This window comes from Mirounga leonina, unplaced genomic scaffold (genome assembly GCF_011800145.1).
Source record: "Mirounga leonina isolate KUSES-001 unplaced genomic scaffold, KU_Mleo_1.0 Mir_151, whole genome shotgun sequence".
Taxonomy (NCBI): Eukaryota; Metazoa; Chordata; class Mammalia; order Carnivora; family Phocidae; genus Mirounga; species Mirounga leonina.
The window spans coordinates 2,713,837-2,741,530 of record NW_023270377.1 but is presented as its reverse complement, the minus strand read 5'-3'; the positions used below and the strand labels follow the sequence as shown (position 1 = coordinate 2,741,530).

Below are 27,694 nucleotides of genomic sequence, written 5' to 3'. Positions count from 1 at the left end.
ATGGAGGAGCAGCGGGCGCTCACGGCCGCCAAGGACGGGGACCTGGCCACCTTGAAGCAGCTGCTGGAGGCCGGCGCCCTGGGCCCAGGCATCGTGGACGCCCTGGGGGCTGGCCTGGTGCACCACGCCACCCGGGCCGGCCACCTGGCCTGTGTCAAGTTCCTGGTGCAGCAGGCCGAGCTGCCCGGCAACCAGCGGGCCCACAACGGGGCCACCCCTGCGCACGATGCCGCTGCCATGGGCAGCCTGGCTGAGCTGTGCTGGCTGGTGCGCGACGGGGGCTGTGGGCTGCAGGTGAGTGGGGGGAGCCGTTGAGGTGGGGCCCGCGTCCCCGTGGACTGGGGGAGCAGGAGCTGGGAGCCGGACGCCCTGGGCACCACAGCTCTGGCTTCTGTCTCGGACTCGCCGTGCAAGCCCCACGGCAGAGGCAGGCCCGCCTCACCCCAAACCAGCACCGGGCCCTCGTAAGCCCGGGCCGCCTCCCACCGCGTGCGCCCCGGGGCAGGCCCAGAGCAACCAGGCCCTCTCCCCGTGCCCTCCCCGCATCGGAGCGCCTGGCCTCGCCGGGTAAGGGGGCCGCCGCGTTCCCATCAGGCCGGATCCAGGGGGCCTGCTTCCCAAAGGTCTGTAGAGGAGCACAGTGGGCACACGGGCTCAGGAGCTGTGCGCCCGGCTTGAACGACGGGAGGCCTCGGCGGGTGACAGCAGCCCTGCTGGGGGGTGGGGGGCACTGGGAAGAAGGAGGGTCTCCAGGGCTCCGTGGCCTTTGCAGCCGGGCCCGCCCTCCCCCTTTTCCTGCCTGCCTGGTGTCCCTTTGTCCAGGTGGAGGACCTGGGACAGTGGGCAAGCTCCGACAGGGCATAGAAGGGCGCCCTCCGAGAGGTGGCACCGGGTCCTGGACAGGGAAGACACCGGCCCCTTCAGCTCTTCCCGCAACCCGAGCGGCAGCGGGGGAGGGGGAGCGGTGCCCATTTCCGTGCCTGGGAGCATGCCCAGGCCTGCCAGCTGCTTGCCATGGGAGTGCTTCGGGCCGCGAGGATCGTGGTTGGCGGGTGGGTGCTCAGCTGGGTAGGGGACAGAGGCCCAGAGGCAGGGCCCCGGGACCGGTAACGGGCCACAGAGCCTGACGTGGGCAAGGATGGGCCCGTGGAAGCCCTTCCCGCTGGGAGCCGAGTGCAGGGAAGGGCCATGACTGCCGTGGACAGAGGGGCCCGGGTGCAGTGGGATCATGGGTTTGGACCTGGAAGACCTGCACTTGCGTTCCCGCCCTGCCTCCTCCCCCGAGCGGGCCACCTGGCTCAGCCGGCAGAGAGGGAAGAGCAGACCCCCTTAGGGCAGGCTGGCAGGGCGGGCTGGGCGGTGGGCTCCTGGGCCCTGGGACTGCCCAGCCGGGGCTGCGCCTGTCACAGGCTCCCTGCCCTTCTGTGCCCCGTAGGACCAAGACAACTCGGGCGTCTCTCCGCTGCACCTGGCCGCCCGCTTCGGGCACCCTCTGCTGGTGCAGTGGCTGCTTCGGGAGGGCCACGCGGCCTCCCTGGAGACCCTGGAGGGGGCCCTGCCCCTGCATCACGCCGCCGTGAGCGGCGACCTGACCTGCCTGAAGCTCCTGGCTGCGGCCCACGGCAGGTGAGGAGACAGAGTGCCCCCTGTCGGCCGTCTGCGAGAGCCAGCCGCCAGGGAGGCGGCGCCGAGGGGGCAGAGGGGGACAGGCTGGTGGCCGGGGACGTGGGCCCTGCAGGGCAGGCACTGGAGGGGAACAGGGAGCACACAGTGTGGGGCCAGAGCGGCGGCGGAGGGCCGACGAGACTCAGAGCGGGGCAAGGACCTTGATCCTGCCGGCCGAGGGCAGTGCCGGGCCAGACACAGGCTCGTCCTAGCGGCGCGGGGGGCGGTGGGAGGGGCCGGGAAGCTCCCGCGACTGTTCTCGGTCAGCCTGGGGGCATGTCAGGACCCACGCTCCCCCAGCTGGGAAGGTGGGCACCCTCCAGTCTCCTGCAAAGAGCAGAGGCCTACAGTGCACTCGGGGGGTACTGAGGCCCCAGTCAGGGCACCCCGGATTGCCCTGCCACACTATCCCCTCCCCTGCACTGGGCACCCCTCCGGGGCGGCCAGTCTCGTGCCGGTGGCCCTGTGCCCGCTGCCCAGAGTTGGTGCTGGGCAAACTGGGAGTGGCAAGGATGGGATGGGCCCAGCCTAGGCAGGGCCAGCCAGGCTCCCCTTCCTCCTCCTGAGAGCCTGTCCAGTCCTTGGCCCACACTGAGGATGCCGTGGGCACCATGCCGGGCCGTCCGGGGGCGTCATGCACATGGCCTCCCCGCCACCATTCCCAGGGCTGCGGGCCTGGCCGGGTGTGGGACTTAGTGTCCACCCCACACCTGACCTAGCCTTCCCCCCACCTCAACCCACCTGCCTCCAGCCGCGCCTCTTCTCCTTCTGGGGGTTAGGCTGCAGGGCTGGCTCTTCCTGCTGCCCCACACCGGCTTCTCCACAAGGCCCGAGAGCTCAGCTCTTCCTTGGTCTTCTCATCCCACCCCCTTGGCGAAGGTCCTGGGACTTGCTTCTACGGACCCTGTGGGCACCCTGGGCCTGGCCAGCCACAGAGGGTCCGTTAGACTCCGTTTTTAAAGTAGTTTTTACCATGTAAAACCTGGAGACTTCACATTAAAACACACAAGTGTGCCTGCGGTGTCTCAGGTGTCCCTAGCACCCCCATTCCCACCTGGCACCGACCACGGGGTGAAGCCTGCGTCACCGGGGGCTGGGTTCGGCCTTGGGTAGGGGACTGTCCCTCCCTGCAGCATTCCACTGGGGACCAAGGACTCACCTGGCCCCACGGCAGCTCAGGCAGAGCAGGCTTGGGGGACTCCCATGACCCTCCTCCAGTCTGTCCATGCTGGAGCCTGGAATTCGGATGCCAGGCCTGGGCACTGCTCACCATGCCCTTTCTTGCAGAGCAGGCCCTGGGCTCTGGAGGCTTAATGACCTGCCCGCTGCCGGCTCCCCTAGGCCGTTCACTTACCAGCAAGCCCCAGCACCGTGAACAGCTGAACGGCTTGATGGGGAGTGTGCAGAGCTGGATTCCAGGATCCCAGTGGTCGGGGCAAGGGGGTTATGGGGTGTGGGGGGCGCTGCCGGTGCCCTTGAGCAGTGCACAACCTGTACAACCCTATAGGTGACCAGCTAGGAGGCCCCTCAGCCATTAAGGGGGGGCTGGGCACAAGCAGACCAGCCAAGGGCTGGGCCTCCCATCCCCTTGATCTGGGCCTTTAGTTGGGGCAGCCCCTGCCTCCTGCAACCCCCACCAAACACCCTCTGAACCTCACCTTCCCCCACAGCAGTGTGAACCGGCGGACGCACAGTGGGGCCTCTCCGCTCTACCTGGCCTGCCAGGAGGGCCACCTGCACCTGGCCCAGTTTCTGGTGAAGGACTGCGGTGCCGACGTGCACCTGCGTGCTCTCGATGGCATGAATGTGCTGCACGCGGCTGCTGCCCACGGCCACTACTCGCTGGCCGTCTGGCTGGTAAGTGGGCGCCGGGGGTGTTGGGGCATGGGAGGCGCAGAAAGGCCAGCACCTGCTCCTTCCTCAGCCCCAGAGCCCCCTCCGAGCAAGCAGGGCCTGGCTGGGGTGGGGGCTCTGCTTCTCTGGGTCTCAGCCTGCCCACAGGAAAACCGGGGACCCCACAGGGTTGTGGGGGATCAGATGTGCCCGGCCATCACTTTGAGCACCGGTGTGTGCAGGCCCAGACTGGGCCCGGGAGTGCAGCCTTGACAGGCAGTGGCCCCGGAAGGGCAGGGGGGACTCTTGTGACCCCTCCCCCAGGAGTCCCGGGGGTTTTCCTGGCGCCCTCAGGGCAGGTGGCCCCAGCGGGCACTGGTTGTTCCTGGCCCTGCATTCGGCCACTTGTTCCTGCTCTCTGTCTTAGAGCCCCCAGTCTCTTCCGTTCTGGACCCAGGGAAGGGGGATTTGGGCCTCTTTCTGGAAGGAAGCCCTGAGACCCCAGAACACACAGTGGCCCGTGTTGAGGGGGATGCATTTTCCCAGGATGAGCTGGGGACTTCCTGCTTTGACCACAGGAAACCAGACCAGGCAAGGTCTCTGGGACCCTTGAGGGTTCATTACAGAAGCCCGGGGAGGGTGTGTGTGTGTGTGTGTGTATCTCAGAGTAGGGGGTCTGCCTGAGGAGGGGCACGGGGTGGCTGGGCAAAAGGTCATGCCCAGAACAAGGAGGAGGGCCCAGCTTTTAATCCGAGTTGGAGAGAGCCTGGCTTGTGGGGCAGAGTGAGCCGGGACAGGCAGAGGCCCTGAGGGGACCAGGGCTCTTTCCTGAGGGACTGGGAGCCACTGAGGGACTCTGATCCATGGGCGGCAGGGTCTGACGGGCATCTCTGAAGGCCACACTGGCCACTGGTGGAGACGAGACAACCCTTCCTTGCTCCGAACCTCCCACGCTTCCCGCGGGGCCTCTGCCCTGCTCTTCCTCCAGCGGGCTGGCCTCCCTCCCTGAGGGGCCTTCTCCCCAGCAGGGTCCCCACTGTGCGTGGCGCCTCCCCACTGCCTTCCCTGCCCATCCATTTAGGATGGCGCCACCCCACCTGGCCCTCAGTCCTGCTGTCCTGCCGTCTTTCCTCCACGGCACCAACACCTGATAAACTATACATTTGCCTCCGGGAGGCAAGGACCGCATCCCTGAGCCTGGCACCGAGCTCGGGCTCTGGAGATGTTGATCCAGCGAAGGAACAAATGATGAAATCCAGCCACCCGCTTGGTCTTTGAGCCATCAGCCTTTGCCTCCAGGCTCCCTTAGCCGCTCTCCCTCCCAGGCTGGCCCTTCGCCCCTGAGGCACCGGGGGCTCACACACTTTGTGCGGGCTGGGTCCGCAGGGAGGTGGCAACTTCCCATGGGCTGCCTCCCCCGCCCCCCCCAAGGCGGCTCCACTCCCGAGAGGAAGCTCTGCAGCCCCACCCTGGCCTTCCCGCGGAGTCCTCCTCACGTTCCCTCTCCTGTCGTTCGGACCCCCTCCGGTTCGGACCGTGGTCCCCCCAGAAATGTGCCTGTCTCCGCACCTGGATTCCTGGGCCCTGGGGTGAGCCCGAGTCCCAGCCGTAGGACTTTGCACAAGCGGGGGCTCAGCACGCGGCCCTGGGGGTGGGCTGGGGGAGAAGCAACAGCTCAGAGCGCTGGGAGGTGCTCTCGAGGGGGCAGGGAGGGTGGCAGGAGAGGGGAGTGTCCACCGAGCCCCAGGGAGCAGCCAGGGCCACAGGCTCTCAGGGCCAGAAAGGCCTTTCCAGCGTGACTCCCCCTGCCGCCCCCCTGCCACCTCCGACCTGGCCCCCCCCTCCGGGGCTGGGCGCCCTCTCCCTCTGGGGAGCTGGCTGACGGGAGGGCCTCTGTTCCCGGCTCACTGTTCCTTTCCCAGCAGACACATGTGACTGTGGGATCAGCCAGCACGCTTTTGGCTGCAGGTGACAACTGGACTGAACCTCCTTCTCAGTGTCCCTGGCACATAGAAGCAGCAGGAACCTGCTGACTTTGGATCAGACAGCCAGCCCCATTCGGCTGAATCTTTGCTGCTCTCCCGGCCTTTCCTTTATGGTGAAAGTTGGCCACATTCAAGGCAGGAGGAGGGGGAAACAGGGGTGACACCACAGCCACCAGCCCCTTCCATCAGGAAGGCAGAATTTTTCTAGAACTGGCCCCTGGAGTTTCATTGACTTCCTGGTCCCCGGCTGTCTCCAGGGCTTCTGGGGAGGGTCACCTCCCACTTCTGTGCCGAGCTCCCTCCCCCATACCCCCTCCCTAGGAGGGGTCACCTCCTCAGCTGGCCCTCCTCCCCCACCTTCCCCAGGTCACCTTCACCGACATTGGCCTGATGGCACGGGATAACGAGGGGGCCACAGCCCTCCACTTTGCAGCTCGAGGAGGCCACACACCCATTCTAGACCGGCTCCTGCTGATGGGTGCCCCCGTCGTGACAGACTCCTGGGGTGGGACCCCCCTCCATGATGCAGCAGAGAACGGGCAAATGGAGGTAAGGCCGGCGAGGTGGGAAGCTGCACAGTAGAGCCCGGGGGCCCCCAGAAGCTGGCAGGCCTGAGAGCTCCCCATTCCCAGGCACTTCCTACAAAAATAAGTCAACCCGCTCAGCAGCCCCATACGAGAGGAGTCACGGTTCCCCTTTTATAGGTGGGTAAAATGAGTCTGAGATGGGCAGTCACTGCCCAGGATCCAGACTCTGATCTACCTGGGAGCAAAATCCATGCTCTCCCCTCCGTGCGTACCCCTTCCTCTGCACAGAGACTCCCGGGGTGTGTCGCCCGTCCCAGGAGAGCCCTTGGCTGCGGCACTCTGCTGTGAGCACAGGGAGCCGGGCTGGGCCGGGGGCGTGAGGTTAGCCCTTTTGCTATCATCCAATAAATCTTGGGGGCTCACATGGCCCAGTCCCTCGGAAACAACACCGAAGAACCCGGAGTCAGCAGGGGTGACATTTACATATTTAAGGTCCAACACTGAGAATAGACCGAGCCATCGGCACCGGCCCCCTGCCCCGGGCACCACCTGCACACTGACCTCACGGAAAGGCAAGGCCAGTCTGGGAGCAAAACACAGGTTTCCTCCTCCGCCTGCCCCACCCAGCTCCACGTAGCACTGTCTCCAAAGGGGCTCAGCCTGCTGCAGCCAGGAGCGGTGTGCCAGGCAGGGCTAGTCCAGAGGGAGGGTTTTATTGAGATGCAGTTGGGGTCTCTGCTTCTGGACAGCTGCTCCCAGCTGGAACCCAAAGTGTGCCTGGGGCCCAGGCGGCCCAGTGTCATTCGTGTCAAGTAAAATAAACTGCAGCAACCAAGCATCACGGGAAGGCACCCATTCCTTTTGAAGAAAGCAAAGGAGACTCAATCCCAGCTTACAGCAGCGCTGCGAAAATTGTCATTCTTGGACTCTCCACTCCTCCCCACCCTCCACCCCAGCTACCCTTACCCTCTCCTCCTTCAGACACCACTCAGCCCTGCAGGCTCACTCCCCTAGCTGTCTCCCCTGTCTCCACCCCTTCCTAGACAAGGAGGGGGCAGCAGGTGGGAAGGCAGGGTGAACCTTTGTGGGGGGGCTGGAGAAGGGGGAAGAACGGTCCTCAGCAGGCCTGGGAGAAGAGGGTGAGTCTGCACATAGCCCTGCAATCTTTGTTTTTGTCCCACTACGTGACAACAGAGGAATCGGAGGTGGTGAGGGGACCCCAAGTCCAGAGGGACCGGAGGAGCCCTGAGCCCAGCCAGTGCGGGGCTGCTCAGGAACGAGCAGTGGCTTTCTTCAAATGAAATACTCAATAGGAGCCAAGAACAGATGAGCCAAGGGTCGGTGGCTCCTCACCCTCTCTGCATATGAAAATAAAAGAACTCAGGCCACCAAGCCAAGAACAGACTTCCTTTCAATCTTTTTATTATGGAAATCCTAAACGCACAGGAGAGTGTGAGATCAGCAATGCCCAGCTGGCGCACTGCCCTCCACCACTCCCTCGGCAAACTAGAGACGTCACATCGTCTTAGCCAGAAATACTTTAGCAGACATCTTCAAGAGATAAGGACTCCCTTTGTTATCACAGTTTCAAACCATTATCACACCTAAAAATAATTCACAGTAAGGTCCTACTGTCATCTCCGCTCCAGCCTGCTGATAGCATCCACATCCACCTCCCTGATTGCACTGTAACTGGAGGCTAAGCAGGAGCCACACACTACTGATTTGTCTGGTGAGTCTGTTGATCCATTAGCAGTTCCAGAAGTATACTTTGTCCAGGCAGCCTAGGTTAATGCTTGATCTCCCCTCACAACTTCAAAATAAATTCTTATTTTAGAATAGTTCAGAATGATTTTAGATTTGTAGAACAATCGAGACACTAGTACAGACAGAGAATCCTTACAGACCCACATCAATTTCCCCTATCATTATCAACTTAATCAGCATGGTCACAATGAATGAACCAAAACTGATACAGTATTACTAACCAAAGCCCATACTTTATTCTGATTTCCTTAGTTTTGTGAAGATTTATTTATTTGAGAGAGAGAGAGAGAGGGCATGTGCTCAAGAGTGAGTGTGAGCAGGGGAGGGGTTAAGGGAGGGGGAGGGACAAGCAGACTCCATGCTGAGCGTACCGCCCAAATTGGGGCTCAGTCTCATGACCCCGAGACCATGACCTGAACCAAAATTGAGTTGGGACACTTAACTGACTAAGCCACCCAGGTGCCCCCAGACTTCCTTAGTTTTTATCTCATGTCTTTTTCCTGCTCCAGAATTCCCTCCAGGATACCACACCACATTTAGTCTTCGGGTCTCCTTAGGCTCCTTAGCTGGTCAGATTCCCCTCATTTTTAAGAATAAAACTTCAGAATAAAGAGCTGGTGTCCTAGCAGCCTCCAAAGGGAGCAATGATTGTTTAGCATGTTTTTGTTTTACTATATCAGTCTTTATTCTTTGAATGGTGTGAATTATACCGATTACTTGCTTTTGCTTTTTAAATTGAAGTAAAGGATACATAACATAAAACTTACACTCCTGGGACACCTGGGTGGCTCAGTTGGTTAAGTGTCTGCCTTCAGTTCAGGTCATGATCCTGGAGTCCCGGGATCGAGCCCCATATCAGGCTCCCAGCTCAGCGGGAAGTCTGCATCTCCCTCTGACCCTCCCCCCTCGTGCTCTCTCTCTCTCTCTCACGCTCTCTCAAATAAATCTTCAAAAAAAAAAAAAAAGCTTATCCTCCTGTTTCTAAGTGTATGGTGCGGTGATGTTAACTATATGCACATTGTTAATACAGCAGATCTCCTAGTTCTCATCTCTCAAAACTGGAACTCTGTCCCTATTAAACATCTACCTGCTCCCCCTCCAACAGCCCCCGGCACCCACCTTTGTACTTTCTGTCCCTATGAGTTTGACAACTCTGGTGGAATCATGTAGTATTTATCCTTTTGTGACTGGCTTATTTCACTCAGCATCATGTCCTCAAGGTTCATCCATGTTGAAGCAGGTGTCAGAATATCCTTCCTTTTGAAGACTGAATCATATTCCCTTGTGTGGATGGACCACATGGCCTCTATTCATTCATCCATCAGGAGACACTTGGATTGCTTTTACCTCTTGGCTATTGTGAACAATGCTGTAGTGAATGTAGGTGTGCAAATATCTCAAGACCTTCCTTTCTACTCTGATTACTTTTAAAAATGTTAAACCAACATTGCATTCCTGGAGTAAATACAATGTGATCATGATATGTTACCTCTTATATATAGCTGAATTTAATTTGCTAACGTTTTGTTTGGGATTTTAGATGTAGTGTATAGTGCCGATGTGGTCGTTCTTAGAGTTGTCTGTACGCTGGGAATCTCCAGGACAGGTTTAAAGTATCCTAACACCTGGGCTCCACCTGCCCAGAGATCCTGGTTTGATTGGTTCTGAGTGGAGCCCCCAGGTGTCAGGACTTTTTAAAACTCCCCAGGGGATTGTGACATACAATTTCAAGAACTATCTGTGTGAATAGCATTAGCTCAGCTAATCTGGAAAGAATTCATAGAGATGATGGATCTTAAAGTGGTGTGTGAACATGGGAAGGAGCGAGATTTCTGGCAAGGGAGAGATGGCTAGACATGGTCAACTGCTAGAACAGAGCAGAGAGCAGGAGCCGGGGCTGGCAGTGAGGGGTCACTGGTGACAGCATGGAACTAGGTTTAATGCTGAGTCAAGAGGCTGCCATGAATCTCAAGAGGAGGGTATGCGACGCCATGGTTGTTTGGCGGAGGAAGTTGCCATAAGATGGGGTGTGGTCTGGGGCTTTGCTGATAAGGTTGAAAAGGAAACGACAGAAGGCAGGTGTAAATAAGGCTCTCTCGGGGTTCAGATGAGTGGTTTTACCTCATTGGTGATTCTCTACCTAACTTACTGTTCAAGAAGGGAACTCACTCCTGAGTATGATAGGAGTTCCTAGAGGCATCCAGAGCACGACTGCTTCAGTCAACCTTCTGGTCCTATGAAAGGTGCCGGTGAGTGCCGGTTAGTTCATCAAAGCCTCTGATGTCCATTCGTTCACTCTCCTCCATTCAAATACTCACTCATCCAACACATAGTTATTGAGCACTTGCTTAGGACATGACCAAGGATTCGAGAACCACAGGAGTATTTGGTTCTCATCAGGGCAGTACCCTCTGCAGTGGGGGTCAGAAATTTCAGGGCTGTTTTTGGTTTTACAGTGATTGAGGTGCACTCGTGGTGGAGGGGACACCAGGGGACCTGCTATTCCCCAGGCAGTCCTGCACAATGACAGAAGGTCCCATGCCCCACCCAACTTCCCAGTGGATCAGACATGCATGTAATTAGAAGGCTTTTCCAAGAATGCTCCTACTGTCCAATTGAGGGAGGATAGTATCTTGTTTTATTTAGCGCTTTACCACGAACCACTCGCTGTCTGGGAAAATGGCATCACTGATGGCCGCGCCCAAACGTGATTCTACGGATAGGTACGTTCGAGGATAATTTTTGAAAGTGCTTGTAATCATGATGCTCATTCAACTATAAAATGAGCCTGTGTCAAAGATTTTTATTTAACTCAGTAAGGACAAGGCAAGTAATTCATATAACCAGGAGTAAACAAACAAATAGTTCACAGGTAAGGAATAATGAAGTGAATTCACAAATAGATGCAAAACCAGTCAGTATTGGCAGGGAAATCCTTGACTGCACTCCGGTGCACACATTTTGCATTTAGCCTTTCTCTGGACAAGAGTCATTTCTAATATGAACATATTTATTTATTTAAATTTTTATTTACTTGTAGATTTTATTTATTTGAGAGAGAGCGAGCATGCGCACATGAGAGCACAAGCGTGGGGGAGGGGCAGAAGAAGAAGCAGGCTCCCCACTGAGCAGGGAGCCCGCTGTGGGGCTTGATCCCAGGACCCTGAGATCATGACCTGAGCCTAAGGCAGACGCTTAACCAACTGAGCCGCCCAGGTGCCCTTATAACATGAACATTTTTATACAATTTGCAGAGTAGTTGGCTCTAGGGCAGTGAATGAGAGGGGAAATAACCAGAAGTCTAAGCACAACACTCAATCTGTTTTGTCCATCTGAGTGCCTTTCTTAATTTTTCATGATACGGGCATCAGACTTTGTCTTTGGTGCAGCCATGCCCAAATACTCACATAGGAAAATGCACGTTTCTCAAATTATAAATTATTTTTCTTTTCTCCTTTATATTAGAGTATAATATTATTTTAAAATTATGTGTGCAGGCGAATTTTATTCTCAGTGGACTTAATGTTAGAATAGTGAATGGCTATTCACTATGTGCCTGGGTGGCTCAGTCGGTTAAGCGACTGCCTTCGGCTCAGGTCATGATCCCGGGGTCCTGGGATCGAGCCCTGCCTCGGGCTCCCTGCTCCGTGGGAAGCCTGCTTCTCCCTCTCCCGCTCCCCCTGCTTGTGTTCCCTCTCTGGCTGTGTCTCTCTCTGTCAAATAAATAAATAAAATCTTAAAAAAAAAAAAAAGAATAGTGAATGGGGTGTCAGAAAACGTTTGCAGTAAAAAGAGGGCATTGGGACCAATGGCAGGGAGGAGCCTGGACTAACTTACCCTCGAGGTGTCTTCCTGCCCTGCATCATCCTGTGATGGTCCTCTGTCTAGGGTGCTGATGAAGCTCATAGGCTCTTAGAGCCACTGCTGTGAATCCAGGCTGCCCCACTTCCTAGCAGTATGACCTTGGGGAGGCTTCTTGTCCTTCTCCATGCCTCATGTCCTCTTGTGTAACACAGGCATGGTAATAAACCTCACAGGGTGACATTGGAACTGAATGAGTGGTCTATGTGTCGCTCCAGAATGATGCCTGGTGCAGTAAGGTGCATGGGAAGGACTCGCTTCCCCATCTCTTAGACAAGCCTCCAGGGTGTGAGCACGATGGTCCCCAGCAGCCCCTAGCTTCCCGTGATGGGTTTGAGCTTTTCAAGGCACAGCCTAGAGGCTAGTGGTAAGAAAGAAGGGAGCAGGAAAGCTTGCAAGGTGGGGATGAGGCTGGAATGGGATGGGGTCACACCATTTTTAATGTGTTTTATTTCTGCAGTTAAAAAAAAAACCCTATCTGACATTATTGTTTTCCATTCAGTCAAGAAATAAAGGCTTATTGAAACTTATCCACAAATTTACCACTTTGTCATCTTCATTCCTCCTGGCATCTCTGGCCTTCCATATGGAATCCCTTCCACTCAGTCTGATTCCGTTCAGTCTGAAGCTGATGCCTCAGATGTTCCCTTAGTGTGGGTGTGTTGCCGGCCAATTCTTTGTTTCATTTTGTTTTGTTTGCCTGGAAGCACCTTTATCTCATTATCAGTATTGAAGGAGATTTTTGCTGGGTATAGAATTGTTGCTTGGGAATTTCCACATATTTTCCTTTGGTGCTGGGAAAATGACATGTGTTCATTGCCTTGTGGTTTCTACAAAGAAGTCAGCTGAGAGGGGCCACTGTTTTGAAGATAATCCTTCTTTCTCTTGTCACTTCTAAGGGTTTTCATTTTGTCTTTGGTTTCCTGCAATTTCACTATGGGGATGACCTGAGGTGGATTGCTTTTTATTTCTCCCACTGGGGATTGCTTGAGCATCTTGAATTTGTGCTTTGGTGCTTCCCTAAGTCCTGTAAAATTCCCAGCCATTATCCCTTCAGATGTGACTTCTGCACCCATTCTGCTTCCCCTCTCTTTCTGGGATTACTATTACAGATGGTATTGCAGACCGTTTCTGCTTTCATCTTTTTGTCTGTCTGTGCTGCATCTGGATTGCTGCTTCTGACTGATTTTCTGTTTACTCATCCTACAGCTTCAATTTTTAACTTGGTTATTATTTCTATGTTCCTGACCTACTAATAGTCATTTTTCAAATCTACCATGTCACTTTTCATAGTTCATAATTCCATGCCTAAATTTTCAAGCTTGATTTTCATTCCCTTGAAAGTAGTAAGCACAGCTGTGTTCTATCTGTTAGTTCTTGGGTCTTTGTGGGTCTGTTTCCTTGTGGGTTGGGTCTTCTGGTTCTCGTTGTGGTATCTTATTTCTTTGGGCTCCTGACTTTGTCTGACTGTATACTGTAACTTATATTTGAAAAACGATTTGTAGGAGTCAGGTGAGGCCTTGCCTCTGGTTGTCAGGCATACATAGGAATCATGAGCCCAGGACCGTCTCAGTCCACATTCCAGGCTCGAGGTTCCCTGGCCCACTGAATGAAGGGTAGCAGAGGGCTGGCTGGCTTCCGGTTTACCTTTACTCTGAGGGTAGAGCCCTCAGCCTACAGCACTAAGTGATAAATCGGAGCCCTCACCTCTGGAGGACCATGAGCTTTTGCAGGTCTCTCTAGTCCTGTGGGGCTGTCGGAAGAACCATTATTTCTCCTGCATCAGCGTGTTGTTAGGGCAAAAACACTTCTGAGTGGTAGGTTTATCCCTTCAGATTTTCTCTGTCTCCTGAGCTTGGCCTGGTTATTCCTCTTTGATGCTTAGGAAGGTGACTTTTACATTTAGTCCATATTTTCTGTTGTCCTTGGGGACCTGTGTCTCTACTCCCTGATGGGATCCATCCACCCACACGTTTTGCTGCTGGGACAGCCACCTCACAGATCTTGGCCATCTGTAATCACCCACCCCCTGCTCCCAAATCCCACAGTGATCAGGCCATGGTCCCATCTTCCCATTTCTTTCTGTGAAAATGACACACAGCTCTGAGCATTGCTGTACAAACAGACACTGGTTCTGCATTTGGAGCCCAGAGCATGGACTACAAGGGCCGGGTCAGGATCGGGCTGCCTAGCCAGGATGCTGGCTGTACATCTACTTACCAGCCGAGCCCTTGGCGAGTTCCTGACCGCGGGCACCTGGTTCCCCTCTGGGACGAGGGTGTGCTGGTGCCCACAGAGCTCGGTGCTGCCGCTGCCTGGACGGGGCCGCTGTGGGTGGGGCTTGGAGATTCGAGCCCTCTCCCTGCAGTGAACAGCGGCAGGGTCTTGGGCAGGTTCCTTCGCTGTTGGTGGCCTCAGTTTGCCACCTGTGAGATGGGGCAGCACGGTGCCTGCCCTCCATCGCACCTGGTGGATGCCATGGGCACAGGCAGGTGGTGCAGTGGTCACATGTGTGTCCCCTCCCTGCAGTGCTGCCAGACACTGGTCTCCCACCACGTGGACCCCTCCCTACGAGATGAAGATGGTTACACGGCGGCAGACCTGGCAGAGTACCACGGACACCAGGACTGTGCCCAGTTCCTGCGGGAGAGCGCCCGGCCGGTAAGCTTCATAGTGCCCACCCAGCCCAGAGGCTGGGCTGACAGGGCCCCCAACTGCCCTGACAGCCAAGTTATGGAGAAAGCTTACTGTGTACCCCATGCTGTTCCCAGGAAAAGGGTCTTGGGCCAGGACAGAGGCGGTGCCACAAGCTGGCCCAGTGCTGGGACCGGGCCATGGCAGGGGCTGTGACAAGGGTTATGACAGAGCCGTGATGGGGCTGTGGCAGGAGCTGTGATGGGCCATGGCAGGGACCATGGTAGGGGCCGTGAGAGAGGCTGGGACAGGGGCTGGGACTGGGGCTGTGAGACGGGCCATGACTGGGGCTGTGACAGGCGCTGGGACAGGGGCCATGCCTGGGGCCATGATGGGGCTGTGGCAGGAGCTGTGATGGGCTATGGCAGGGACCAGGGTAGGGGCCGTGAGAGAGGCTGGGACAGGGGCTGTGACAGAGGCTTGGACAGGGGCCATGACTGGGGCCGTGACCATTGCTGGGACGGGGCTATGACTGGGGCTCCCACAGGGGTGGTGGCAGGGGTCAAGACAGGGGGCAGGGCCATGCCTGGGCCGGGCTACAGTGGGGACCAGGGCTGGGCTTGTGGCTGGACCTTGGCTGGGGCGCCTGTGGGATGACATTGTCAGACTGAGGGTACCCCAGGGTGAGAGCAGAGCCCTGAGCCCCGTGGCAGTCCAGAAGGCAGCAGGTTCCAGTCCCGTGCTCCCATCTGGGTATGACCCTCATGGCTCCACCCCCCGCTGAGCCATTTCCCCATCCATAAGGACAAGGATCTCATCCGTCCTACCAGCCCCAGCCCCCAGCGCATGACAGGCCACCACAAACATGTATTGAATGAAGAGGATCAGATGGGCGTGTGAGCAGGTGGATGAACACAGACAAGTGGGTGGGTGGACGGGCGTTCTCGTGGGTGAGGTCAGCAGTGTGGTCCACGTGGAGCCAGGCCCCCCAGCGCCCTCCCGCCCATCCCTGTCCCCATTCCAGGCCCAAGGCAGCTGCTATGACAAATTAGTCCCAACCTGCCACAGCTTTTGCCAGTTTTCTTTAGTGGCCACCCTTTTGGGAAGTGTCCCTGGGATCACGTGGCCCCATTTCCAGGTGAGAGCACCGAGATCCACAGAGGTGATGTCCCCATGCCTGGTCTCACTGTGGGGTTCCTGCGCCTCGTTTTCCCTCAGGAGCATCCAGGACCAACTGAGGCAGAGCTGCAGTCCTCCCTGGTCCTAGGCCTATGGGACGGTCCTTTCCCTGCCACCTGAAACCCATCTCCCAGCCGGCTGTGGTTTGGGCACCGAGGACTGCCCTAACTGCTTGAAGTCATTTATTTATGACACAATTTATGTACAAACGTTCTGTTGGTTACTGTTTGGTAAAAGGTTGTCTTTTTGGCTCGGGTTTGAGGAGTTTGTGGGACTGGGCGGGTTCCCCGTGTAGCGGGCAGAGCTCCACAGTCCACAGGCTGGGAATGTCCCGGCCACCTGGGTCCCTCCCAGCCCCCATGTGGTACCTGGGGCCGACCTAGAAGCTGAGATCAGGAGGCGGGGCGGGCGGGGCTCTGTTGCCAGGGGCAGGTCCCGGCATGTCCTCAGCCCAGCCACTCCTGGGCCTCCTGTCCCGGCAGCACCTCCGACCTCAGCCCTCCATCCCCAGGCCCCGGCACATTTGCCAGACCCTCCTGGCCACTTGGCCCAGCTTGGGGAGCCGGGGGCTGGGGTTCTGGGTGCTCTCCCGACGGCCCCGGGGCCGTGGAGAACCGGCGCATCTCGGGCTGTCCCGCTGTCTCCCCGGAATCACCATAGGGTCTGAGACAGAGTTCTGTTCTCTCAGGACTCCCCAACCAGTCGGGGCTGACCGTGCGGCCTCCGCGCCCCAGCCTGTGACCAGCAGTGCCCAGCCTGTCCACACACCCTTGGCTTTTGAGGCTTGTTGCTGTATCTGCAGGGAGCTTGGGGAGCCTGTGTGGGACTCAGGGTTAGGCCTGGAGCCTCCCTTCCTCCCTCAGTGAGCGCCCAGGGCAGCTGGGGTGCGGGTCCCTCACCACCGGCTGGCACGCACCCCCCACCAGGCCACCTGCTTCACATGCACAGACTTGGCTCCGCGGGAGGGCAGGGTGTCAGCTGTGGGCCCCCGCGCTGGGGAGGGGGTGCCGAGCGCCTCATGCAATATTGATGGAAACGCAATATCCAAAGGTCGCCATGCTGGCCTCTTCCCAAGCTGGGCTCAAGGGAGGTGGTGATAGCCACACAGGGCGGCCCGTACCTGCCCCTGGGGAGCCGTGGGTCTCAGGGGAGGTAGCCTGGGGAGCCAGGCCAGACCGGTGGTGGTGAGACCTGCCCTGTGAGAGGTGCCCCCTCCACTGGTGTGGCTGCAGGACCTGGGTTCACCCGCTGCCACGCTAGCCCTGCCTCAACGGCCCCACCTCAGCCTGGGCCACGTCTTCCTGCTCCCTGGCCCTTGGGCACCCCTCTGCACAATGAAGGGTTGGGCCTCTGACTGGGGGCGCTCCTGGCTGCAGGGCTGGGTTTGAGTGAGGTCCTGGCCAGGTGGTGACAGTTGGGAACAGCAGTCCTGGATGACGAGCATGACCCTCCAAAGGGGGGAAGCCCAGCCCCCAGCGCCCCCACAGCACCCACCTGTCCTGCTTGCCCCTGGCCCTATACTCACACCCACCAGGGTTGGAGAGGCTCTTCCTGGCTGGGGAGCGCTGGCCAGTTGGCAGCATCTCCGAGCCTCAGTTTCTCATCTGTTCAGTATGATAGAAGAGCCTCGTGGCAGGAGATGCTCCTCAGACACCCAGCGGGTGCTAATTCCCTCCCCTAGGTCAGAAGGGCTCCAGGACCCTTTCATCTTCGCTGGGGAACTGAGGCCCACAGAGGGCAAGGGACTCCCCTGGGCAGCCTCCTCTCCAGGGAGGGGTGGGGCCCGGCTGTGCAGCCAGTAACCGAATCTCAGCCATGGTGACCGGAGTCCGGCGCCCATCTGTGGGTCATGATTTTCTCAGCCCGGGTGGCATTACAGGCCTGTAACCCGGCTCACCACGGCTGTCCTCGATGTATAATGCATGGCAGGCACAGCATTGCTCAAATCTCACCAAAAACACGGGAAAGGAGGCGGCAGGCCACGGGAAGGCCCCAGCCCAGGCCCAGACGACCGCCGACCTCAGGGCAATTGCCTGATTTCGGGGCCGTGCGTGCCCAGCCGTCAGGACCCAGGGGTCGGAGCCCCACATCTGAGCTCCTTTAGCTCCTTGCAGACTTGTTAGTGTCAGGATGTGGGTTTCTCCCACCGCCTGCAAAACAGCACAGCGGACGGGGCCTGGGTAGAACTCCCAGGTGAACACCACGCCAATGAGGTCTGAGCCCCCCAGTGCCGGCCCTGCCAGGCACCCTCCATAATTCTCACCTTCCTGACTTACAGGTGGGGAAACCGAGGCCCAGGGAGTGACTCCCTCACGCTTCTCCTTGGAGAGTGGGGAGCAGGATGTGGCCCGGGGCCAGGAGAGTGGCACCAGGTCCCCCAGGCTGCGGGTGCTGCACAAAGCATTCCCCTGCGCCCCAAACCAACTTCCTGCCCCTTTGGTCTTCCCCTGCGCTCTGAGGGGAGAGGGGAGCTTCTTGTCCCTGACCTCTGAGAGCAGATTCCTTTAGGGAGAGGGGCCAGAGGCAGGAGGGGAGGCCCCTCCCCGAGCTCAGCCATCCTCTGTCAGACTGACAGCCAGCCTCTCTAGCTGTGCCCCAGGCTCTGGGGTCTGACTCAGCCCTGCTTAAAGCTCGCAAGCCGGCCGATGTCTGCGTCATGGACGCTGGAAGAAGACACTAGAGTTCTGGGTCCAAGACACACTGTAGAGAGCAAGCATCATGTTTTATGGGGTCCTCTTCCCCCCCCAAGTCCCTGTGTGATGCGATATGGGTCCAGATGGCTACCGTGCACGCGGGAGGTTTATGTCACAGCTGAGGACCGCTGAGCTTGGGGAACCCCCATTTTATAGTGAGGAGTAAGATCCCTCTGGGTCCCTCCCTCCAAATGCAGCCCTGAGATATGGCCATGTAAAGAGCAGTCAGGGCTTTGCGTCCTCGGCAGGAGTGCGAGAAACCCAACCAGTGTCAGGGCCCCCCCTGCCCCCAGAGGCCCACCCATCCGCCTCCTCCTTTAATGCTGATGGCCCCGGACCTAAGGATTCAAGCGGCTCCCGGAACAAGGACTGGGGTCTCAAATAAGATTCTGATCCCGGCTCTACCACATGCCAGCTTGGGGCCTTTAGGAAGCCCCCTGCCCTCTGTGAGCCTTGGTTTCCCCATCTGTGCCCTGGGGGCTCCACTGGGGGTGGAGACACTGTACTGGGGCTTTCCTCTGGCTGGCCTCTCCCTCTCCGGTGACCCAGGGATCTCAGGTCTCACCCACATCCCCAGAGGGTCTGCTTCCCCGGCCCCTGCCCTGTGGAGGGTGAAGGTGCCATGGTAAGGGATCCCGCACCCAGCCCCAAGCCCGCCTGGCCACCTGATACCTCGGCCTTCAAATATTAATGCGACACCACCCGCTCCCAAGGGCGGCAGCTGGGACAAGCCTGACAGCCCCGGACAGTGGCAGCTCCCTGTGCTCAGCCCAGCCCCTGCCTCTGTGGGTCCCCCCGGGCCGGGGGACGACGGACGCCCCCCCACGGAGCTCCAGGGCTCCTGGGTTCTCCACACGGATTCCTGGAAGGACTGAGGTGTGAGGTGCGTGGTGGCCAGGCAGGTGGGGTTTCAGGCTGTGTTCCTTCTCAGCGGCCACAGTGGGCGGAGGGTCCTGGATGGGAGAGCAGTTGAGGGGCTGGAGGCAGCGGGTGCAGGTCAGGGGTTCTCCTGAGGGCGCCCCCAAGCTGGGGTGGCCCCTAAGGTCTGTGCCTCCTAGCCAGAAGGTGGGATCGGGAGGTGGGACTGAGCAAGGGGACACTCAGAGTGGCCAAAGGGTTTGCCCCAGCAGGACCGGCTACAGCGCGCGCTGGGCCAGTGCAAAATGAAAACCCGGGCTTCTTACTCAAAAATGATGAAGCGTTTTAAGACAGAGGCAGCAGAGCGTTAAACTGAGCGGCAGCATGGGCCACACCCTCTTGACACGGTCCCAGCCCCAGGCCACACGTCCATGTCCTGCCCAGGGCTCTCTCCAGCACCGACCTGGAGGCTTGTCCCACCTCCACTGCCCACGGCAAGGAGGGGTGCGGAGCTGCGGTCTGACAGCCGGGCTGGGCGCTCAGAGGGCCCGCAGCTGTGGCCCTGCCTGCTGGAGGGGCAAGCGGGGGCAGCCCTGCGGCAGGAGGGCCTCACGGGGACGCCGGTGCAGCTGCGAGCCCAGGAGTCTGCCCCCGCGAGAGATGGGCTTGGCCGGACTTCAACTTTTCAGCTTTAACCCAAAAAGTGACCAGCTTGGCTCGGGTGTCGTCCTGGAGAATTTCTCTGCTACGTAAGGAGGGACATGAGGAGACAAGTGCCGTGCCAACGCTCACAACCCCCGGGTGTCAGCAGCCTGCTCGCTAGGTCAGCCGGGCCAGAAGTCTTGGCTTCTGGTGGTCAGTCCCCAGAGCTGAGGCTGCTCAGGCCTGAGCTGGGGAGATGCGTCCAGGTCAAGGGCTCCTCCTGGCTGCGACCAGTCAGTTCCCCAGGGGCAGGAGAGGGGGCCACAGTCAGGTCTGTGCCTTGCCCCGGACATGGGGCAGGGCGTAGGGGTGAGTTTTGGGGGCCCCTGCAGTGCCAGGGGGCTGACCTTGGTGATCTCTGTTTCCCTGTGGCCTTGGGGAGGGGAGCGGCCTGGACATTGCATGATGGGTCCTGGGCACAGCGCCCCGGCTCTGGGGTGTGGCCCCAGCCACACAGCCCCCACCTGTGGGTCTGAGAAGTGTTGCAAGTGCCTCACAGTGCTCGCTCTGCTCTCCTCTCGGAGAGGGGAGCCGTTCTAGGCCGTTTGTCTCAGCACAGAAGTTGGGGACAGTGAGGGTGTGCGTGCGTGTGCATGCATGTGTGTGTGTGTGTGCACGCATATCTCATAAGGCCAGAGAGGTAAGCGCACGCCGGACACCCGGCCCCGACCCAGCACCCGGAGCTGCCGGGTTGAGCTGCCTCCAGAGAAAGGCTGTGAGCCAGGCCCTCAGATGAAGGGGGCGTCCACCTGGTGGTGCTGGTGATGGCAGCCTGCCCGCTCAGGGAGACTGGGTCAGGATTAGCCTGCGCCATGCCCCCCGCCGCCCCGGCAGGATTGCTGGTGGCCCACGTCAGGCCCACCCGGGCCTCCTGCTGACCGGGTCTGTCCGCCCCCAGGTGCGGCTCCTGATGACGCCACCGCCACCTCCGTTTCCGCCCCCTCTGCTGTCAGCCGCGAGGCACTCCCAGGAGGATGGGACAAGGGGCTCGGGGCTCGGGAGCCCCACCCGTGAGTACACATCTCCAGAGAAGACTGGCCTGGACCGTGGGTGCCGGGAGTGGGTGCTGCTGGCCTCACCTGCAAGGTCCCTCGAGGGGGTGGGCTGGGGGAGCAGCGGACTCCAGGAGCTGGGCAATGCCACAGTGAGGCCAGAGCTGAAGCCCGCACTCCCGTCACCCAGCCCCAGCTGCTCCCAGATTTCCTTCACTGCCTTGGTTCCTTCCTTAAAGTGAGGATCAACATTTTCCTTGACGGACACTTGTAATTGCAATTAAATGGCCCCCTGCTCCGCCCTCCAGGGTCCCTCTGTGAGCTCGGAGCCCCCAGGGCCTGGCTGTCTTGCCTGTGTGATCCTCTGCAGCCTCGTTCCCTCTCTGGGCTTCGGCTTGTCCAGAGGTAAATCTCGAAGGTCAGGTCACTAGGGCCCGGGGCCCTTCTGGATCTGAGGCTGCTGTCAGAGACCCCAGCAGGCGGAGCATCCGTGGGCTAGCAGAGGCAGGTCACTGATTCTTAGGGAACTGGGACCATTTTAGCAAAATGAAATGGACAGCATGAACAATATCAGCAGGCCCCATATTTGTGAGGGTAAGCACCGCTTCATGCATGGGTCGTGGTTTTATAATCACATGCAGTGTGTTCGTGCGTGTGTGTGTGTGTGTGATGCAGGATGTGTTTCTCGGTTGGGGTGCGGCCCTGGGGAGGGGCAGTAAGAGGAGAATTCTGATCTTTTGCAGTCTGATGGGGCTGCATTAGGTCTCCAGACCACCCAACCCAACCCTCTGCCCTTCCCAGCTCGAGGGGTGAGGGGGGTAAAACGCAAGCTCTCCAACTGGCCAGGCTTGGGGAGCTCCGCAGGGGCCCATGGACGCCCTAGCAATGAATCAGTCTGCCGGGCCCTGGGGCATTTGTTGGGGGACTGGCTGGGTCTTTGGCTCCAAGTCTAGTGGTCAGAAGGCCAGTTGTGCCCCAGGTCCAGGGGTTTCTACCCCCATCCCCTGCCTTCTCAGGGAAGCCCCCTGACTCTGCTTCCCTTCCCCCAGCAGTGGTGACTCCCAGCCCAGCCCGGCCTGACCAGCCTCTCCTGAGGGAGCAGACGATCTGTGCAGCGCCTCCATGGGTCACCACCAGCGCCATGGCCGTCCCCACGGTATGCCTCCCAACTCCACACCCCTGTCCCCCCGTCTCCCCAGCCAACCCTCAAAGCCCAGCTGGCCTCTTGTCACAGAGTCCTGTGTGCGCCCAGGCCAGGTCACTTCTGGGGCAGAGATGCAGTTGTCCATGGGTGGGTGGGCCTGGGGTCTACTGCCCTCCTCCTCAGGGGCTCCCACCCAGCCCAGGACTCCCTGGAGGAGGCTGGCTCCCCTTTCTCTTTTTCTTTCTGGGCATGAGGCCTTTATAAATCCAGCTCACCCTTTCCTTGAATGGGTCCTGGGAACTCTCAGCCCCTGAGATGTTCTGTACAAGTTTGGGAAATGCTGCATGGTGCTGTCCCTCTTGGAGAGTTATAGGGCACACTTAAAGGCTCTGACAAGTCCTGCAGTTCAGAATTGGCCACCGGACTTTCTCTATGTAACTGTACCCGTTTGCTCATTCACATGGCAACCTCCTCTCTGCCATGTACAGAAGAGGGGAGGAATCTCTGGTTGCCTCTCAGCCAGCGGTCCCCCCACGCACATACCTGGATCCCACAGCGGACCCCGGGGATCCCTGCCTTCAGAGGCCAACGCTTACCAGGCTGGGTCTTCCTGGCCTACCCCCTCCCCCTCCTCCCTGGGCCTTGCTCACCCCGTGTGGCCCTCCGCACCGGCCCGGGCGGGGTCCCCTCCGAGCCCTGAGTGACCAGCCTGAGTCCGCACAGGGAGAGATGGTGGCGGGAGACGCCCCGAACTGCCTGGCGGTGCAGCAGCTGGACAGGCTGCCCTCGGGAGACCTCGACGGGCTGGTGCCCACGCGGGACGAGCGCGGCCGGCCCATCCCCGAGTGGAAGCGGCAGGTGATGGTGCGGAAGCTGCAGGCGCGCCTGGGCTCAGAGCCCGCGCCCCAGGCCCAGGTGGGGCCCGGTGGGTCAGGGCGGGGCGGGAGAGGGGGCGGGACCTGGCTGAGTGGGGGCGGGGCCCGGCGGGCGGGGCGGGGCCCGCCGGGAGAGGGGGCGGGACCTGGCTGGGCGGGGCGGGACCCGGCGGGCGGGGCGGGGCGGGGGCGGGGCCCCACTCCGCCCCTCACCCGCCCGAGCCCCGCAGAGGGGAGGCGGGGCGGGAGGCTTGTCCTGGCAGGTAGACGTGGAAGGTGGGGGGCCTGAGCCCACACCTCGACTCTGGAAACCCAGGCACCCCACTGCGTGCCCCTCTGTGGCCCCAGCTTCCTCCTCTGAGGGACGGTGAAGTGGAAGCAGATCAGGGAGCTGGGAGCCTCCTCACCTGCGTCAGAGGTGCTGTAGCCACATGTTCTTTTGTCCAACGGTTTTCACCCCACCTCCGCCCTGTGCCGGGCCCTGTGCCGGGCCCTGTGCCGGGCAGTGAAGGGGACCGGCCCTGCCCTCCCAGCCCTTATATTCCAGCAGGGAAGGCAGGGTGATTGGGCTGGGCAGGTGATTCCAGGTGTCACGGAGAGAAGCAGAGCCGCGCAAAGGGGAGTGGGTATTCCATATGGGTGCTCAGGGGCAGCCTCTCTGAGGAGGGAATCTTGAGCAGGAGCCAGAAAGAAAAAGGAACGCTGTGAGGATTTGGGACAAGTGACTCTAATCAGAGAGAACACATGCAAAGGTCCTGAGGCATGAATAGGCTGGTACCTCGGAGCAGAGTGAATGAGGTGTCATGGGCAGAGGTGAGGTCAGAGAGGGAACAGGACGGCTCACCATCAGGCCCCTGGGGAGCCTTTGGGAATCCGAGCAGAGAAGCTGTGATTTGACTTGGGTGGTAGCAGGCTTCGTCTAGCTGCTGGGGGACATAGCGGAATAGGATTTTGTCTGAATGGTGAGTGTTATACAGCCTGTGGTCAGAGCTCCCCTGTCCCACGCGGTCATGCTAGCCACGTGTGGCCGTTTAAATTAATTAAAATGAAACAAAAGTCAAACTCCCGCTTCTCAGTTGCACGAGCCACATTCCATTTGTGTAGCCACAGGTGGCTGATGCCTACGTGTCATCCTCACCTGGCGTGTTGAGGGAAGTGGTGTCCCAGCCTGGCCACAGCCTTCATCCCTGGGCGGCTCCGCTCCGTGCCCTTGGGTCTGCTGGGCCAAGGAATCAGGACTTCTCAGAGCAGAGCCCTGCCTGGCGCCAGGCAATCTCGGGCCTCTGAGCAACCAGGTGGTGGCTCAGGCCCCTTCCCTGTGAACTGGGGCCCCTCCCTCAGGGGGCTCTGAGCTGTGATCAGGCTGGCACAGAGCCTGAGCCCAGAGGGAGCCCAGCGCAGGGCCCCTCTGTGTCTGTCCCAGAGGCCGTGGGCACTGGGGGGCGGGGCTGGACCCTGGTGCCAGGGCAGCCACCAGGAGGACCCAGAGCTGGGTGGGAGAAGCTGCCCTCTTTGGAGGCTGCTATCCAACCACAGAAGGCTCTGGAGCTTGGGGGGAGGGCCTGGGAGGCTCTGAGGAGAGAGACCCTTTGGATTGGACAGCGAGGAGATGAGATTGGGAGGATGTGGGGGTGGCAGAGCAGAGGCCCCGTCTTCTGAGGGCAAAGACTGGGCCCCCACAGGGCAGAGTGGCTGCCCTGAGCCTCAGACTCGGGACCGGGGCCGGCCAGCGTCCTTGTTTCTGCTCTAAATCTGGGCAGGGCCAGCTGGTGTGTAGGGGCTGGGCTAGGGTCCCCAGGGGCACCGGGGGCCAGGCCACCCTCGGGGGCCTTGTGTCCAGCAAGAACATGCCCTGTCCCCGCTGCGAGGCCACGGGGGCCTCAGCCCCGGCTGACCTGGCCTCCCTGTGCCCAGGGTGAGCGCGGGAGCGTGGGCCCCACGGAGCAGGCAGCCTGGCGGTACTCACAGAGCCACCGGGCCATCCTGGGCCCCTTCGGGGAGCTGCTGACGGAGGACGACCTGGTGTACCTGGAGAAGCAGATCTCCGACCTGCAGCTGAGGCGCCGCTGCCAGGAGTATGAGAGTGAGCTGGGCCGGTTGGCGGCCGAGCTGCAGGCCCTGCTGCCCACCCCGCTGGTCAGCATCACGGTCAACAGCCACTTCCTGCCCCGGGGACCCGGACCAGAGGGTGAGGAGGCCCCCGCCCCAGCGGCCGAGCCCAGGGGCCCCGCGGGGGCCTCGGAGGCTGCTCCAGGTGAGCAGCCCCTACCCTTCTGGTGCAGCCACATCGCCCGCCTGGTGCGCAGCATGTCCCTGCTGCTGAAGGGCATGAACGGGCTGGTGCCGGGCGAGGAGAAGGCCGCGGGCCGGCCCCCGCAGGAGGCCCGCGGAGAGGCCCCTGCCAGCCCCCCCAGGAGCGAGGCACAGCGCGAGATCCAGGAGTGCGGGGTGTCCGTGCGGACGCTGCGCGGCAACTTCGAGTCAGCCCCTGGCCCGCCCTGCACCCCAAACCCAGGCCCCTGTGAGGCAGGGGCCCGGCCTGGGCAGTGCCGGAGAGGCGGCTGGCCCGCAGCCCCGCAGCCCCGCGGCGGCCCAGTGGGGGGGGCACCCGGGGCGGGCGACGCAGAGGAGGCCAGCGACTCAGGCATCAGCTGCGAGGAGGGCCCCTCGGAGGCGGGAGCCGTGCCCAGCGCCGACCCGGCCAACCTGCGCAAGGAGCGCATCGTCATGCTTTTCCTCAGCCACTGGAAGAAGTCGGCCTACACACCGGCCCTCAAGACGGCGGCCTGCAGGACCCTGGAGGCCCGCCGGGCCGGGCCGCGGGCGCAGGAGGCAGCCGGGGGCCCTCGGCTGCTCTCCCCGCCGCCCAGCGGGGGCCCCCGGCTGGGCCAGCTGTGGCAGCAGCGGAGCACCATCGCCCACCTGCTGGGCACCTGGAAGGCCATCCTGGCGCACGTGCCGGCCCGGCAGCTGCGGCGGCTGAGCCGGCGGCCCCGCGGGCCCCTGTCGCCCGAGCAGTTCCTGCCCCACGTGGACGGGGCGCCCATGCCCTATGGCAGCCTGACGCTGGACCTCTTCATGCTGGGCTACTTCCAGCTCCTGGAGTGTGACCTGCCGGCCGAGGAACGCAAGATGCGCCACCTGCTCTGCTTCGAGGTCTTCGAGCACCTGGGCGCCCACGGCTGGGAGACCGTGCGGGCCTTCCACAAGGCTGTGACCGACGAGGTGGCCGCCGGCCGCCGGGCCTGGACCGACGGCTTCGAGGACATCAAAGCCCGCTTCTTTGGCTCCAGCCGAAGTCCCGCCTGGGACCCGGAGCCCGGCCGCAAGTCAGGCCTGACGCCCCTCGGGCCCCTGCCTCATGCCGCCGCCCCCAGCGGCAGCCCCGAGCCTGCAGCCCAGAGGCTGGGGTCCGGCCACCAGCGCAGCAGCTTCAACAGTGAGGACATCTGCGGCTACATTGACCGGAGCTTCGCCTTCTGGAAGGAGAAAGAAGCCGAGATGTTCAGCTTTGGAGAGTGAGACAGGCGGCGGCCTGCCTTTGGGAATGTGGTGTGGGGGGTGGTTTCGGTTTTCTCCGCTCTTTTCCCCTTTGTCACTCACCTGGTGGCCAGGTGAGCCGCAAGACCAGGCTGGCAGACGCTAATGCCCGCCTCCAGTCCCACTGCGACCGGCTCCTCCCGCCGTGCAGCTCAGTTTCGGAATCCTCACCGGGAACCCCGTCGGCCTGGAGTTGGAGGACTTGACCTCCCAGCCCCGGGCCCTCCGCCCCCGGGTTCTGTGGGCACCTCGGGTGCTAGCCCGTTTCCTGTGGGCCCTCCTCCCAGTGCCCCTCATGTCCCACCCCACCGTCCCTCCAGCGCTGGTGGCTCCAGCCACGGCCAGAGCCTCTCTGTCCGCCTCTTTCCGGTGACCTTGGACCATTCCCTTCCCCTCCCCAGGCCCCTGTCCCCATCTGTGAACTGGGCGAGCTGCGGGTTGGAGCTTCCTGCCAGGCCCTCCCAAATTCTCTGGGGTGGAGAGATGGCCCACGTGGGGGTCCCGGCCAGCCAGGGCAGCCACCTGCTGTCAGACGCAGGCTCTGCTGCCGTGCCCTGCCCCCACCCCAGGGTCTGCAAAGGAGCTGGTCCCCGAAGGGAAGGCTCCCCGTGCGCCTCCTGTCCCGTCCTCCAGCTGACCAGCCCCGCGGGCCAAGGCAGCGCCAGGGCCCCCGCTGCAGGCTCAGGAGAGCAGGGACGCGAGGGATTTTCCCCAGAGAAGCAGTGGCCGAAGGGAGCTCGGAGCAGAGGAGACTGGCGCCTCCCCCTCAAGTGGGAGCTGTTAGACCTAGAGGACACATGGCAGAGGGAAGGCGGGGTATGGCCCTTTCTGTGGCCCCTGGATGTCGTCCCCAGCCTTCTCCACGAGGGACCAAGGGGAAAGCTGGATCTCCTCAGAGGAGTCGCCCGTGCCTCAGCGTTCTGAGTGAACAGGGCGCTAGGAGCACTAGGGACAGAGCCCCGCGGCGGGGCCATGGGATGCGGCTTGTCCCCCGCCCCCATGATAGCCAAGAGGATGGGTGCCCACCCAGGCCGTGGGGGCCAGGCGTGGCTCAGCTGTGCGGTGGCCCCAGCAGGCAGTGCGTCCGGGAGCCCCTCCCGGCAGCCCCGGCCCCTGGGCACAGGGGTCCCTGCAGTGTCCTCACCCGCCTGCAGAGCTTGGAGGGCGGCAGGCAGGGTGTCGGCTGGGGCACAGAGCCCTCCCAGCCAGCCCGCCGGACGCTCCGGAGGGGGTGGAGTCGGGGCTGCAGCGCTGGGAAGGGAGGGGGCGCTGGCTCGGCTCCTACCCTGCCGTGGAGCCGACACTGGAGGTGAGTTTGCTCGGAAAGCCTCCTATCCCTGCGCTGCCTTCACGACTGTGCTCGTCGCCCCCGTGTCCGCAGCGAGCGGAGAGCCGCCTGCGCCCAGAGGGAGTCCCGGCACTGGGTGGGCACCGAGCCC

General features: G+C 60.7%; 1 protein-coding gene across 1 annotated transcript; it reads left to right on the top strand.

Annotated features, from left to right (window-relative positions):
- Positions 1-27,688, top strand: ESPNL (espin like). Its single transcript, XM_035006768.1, has 9 exons — positions 1-294; positions 1,436-1,626; positions 3,336-3,522; positions 5,850-6,032; positions 14,168-14,299; positions 20,603-20,714; positions 21,749-21,852; positions 22,564-22,755; positions 24,630-27,688. The coding sequence occupies exons 1-9, from the start codon at positions 1-3 to the stop codon at positions 26,235-26,237; spliced, it is 3,003 nt and encodes a 1,000-aa protein (XP_034862659.1). The 3' UTR covers positions 26,238-27,688.
- The last annotated feature ends 6 nt before the right edge of the window (positions 27,689-27,694 follow it).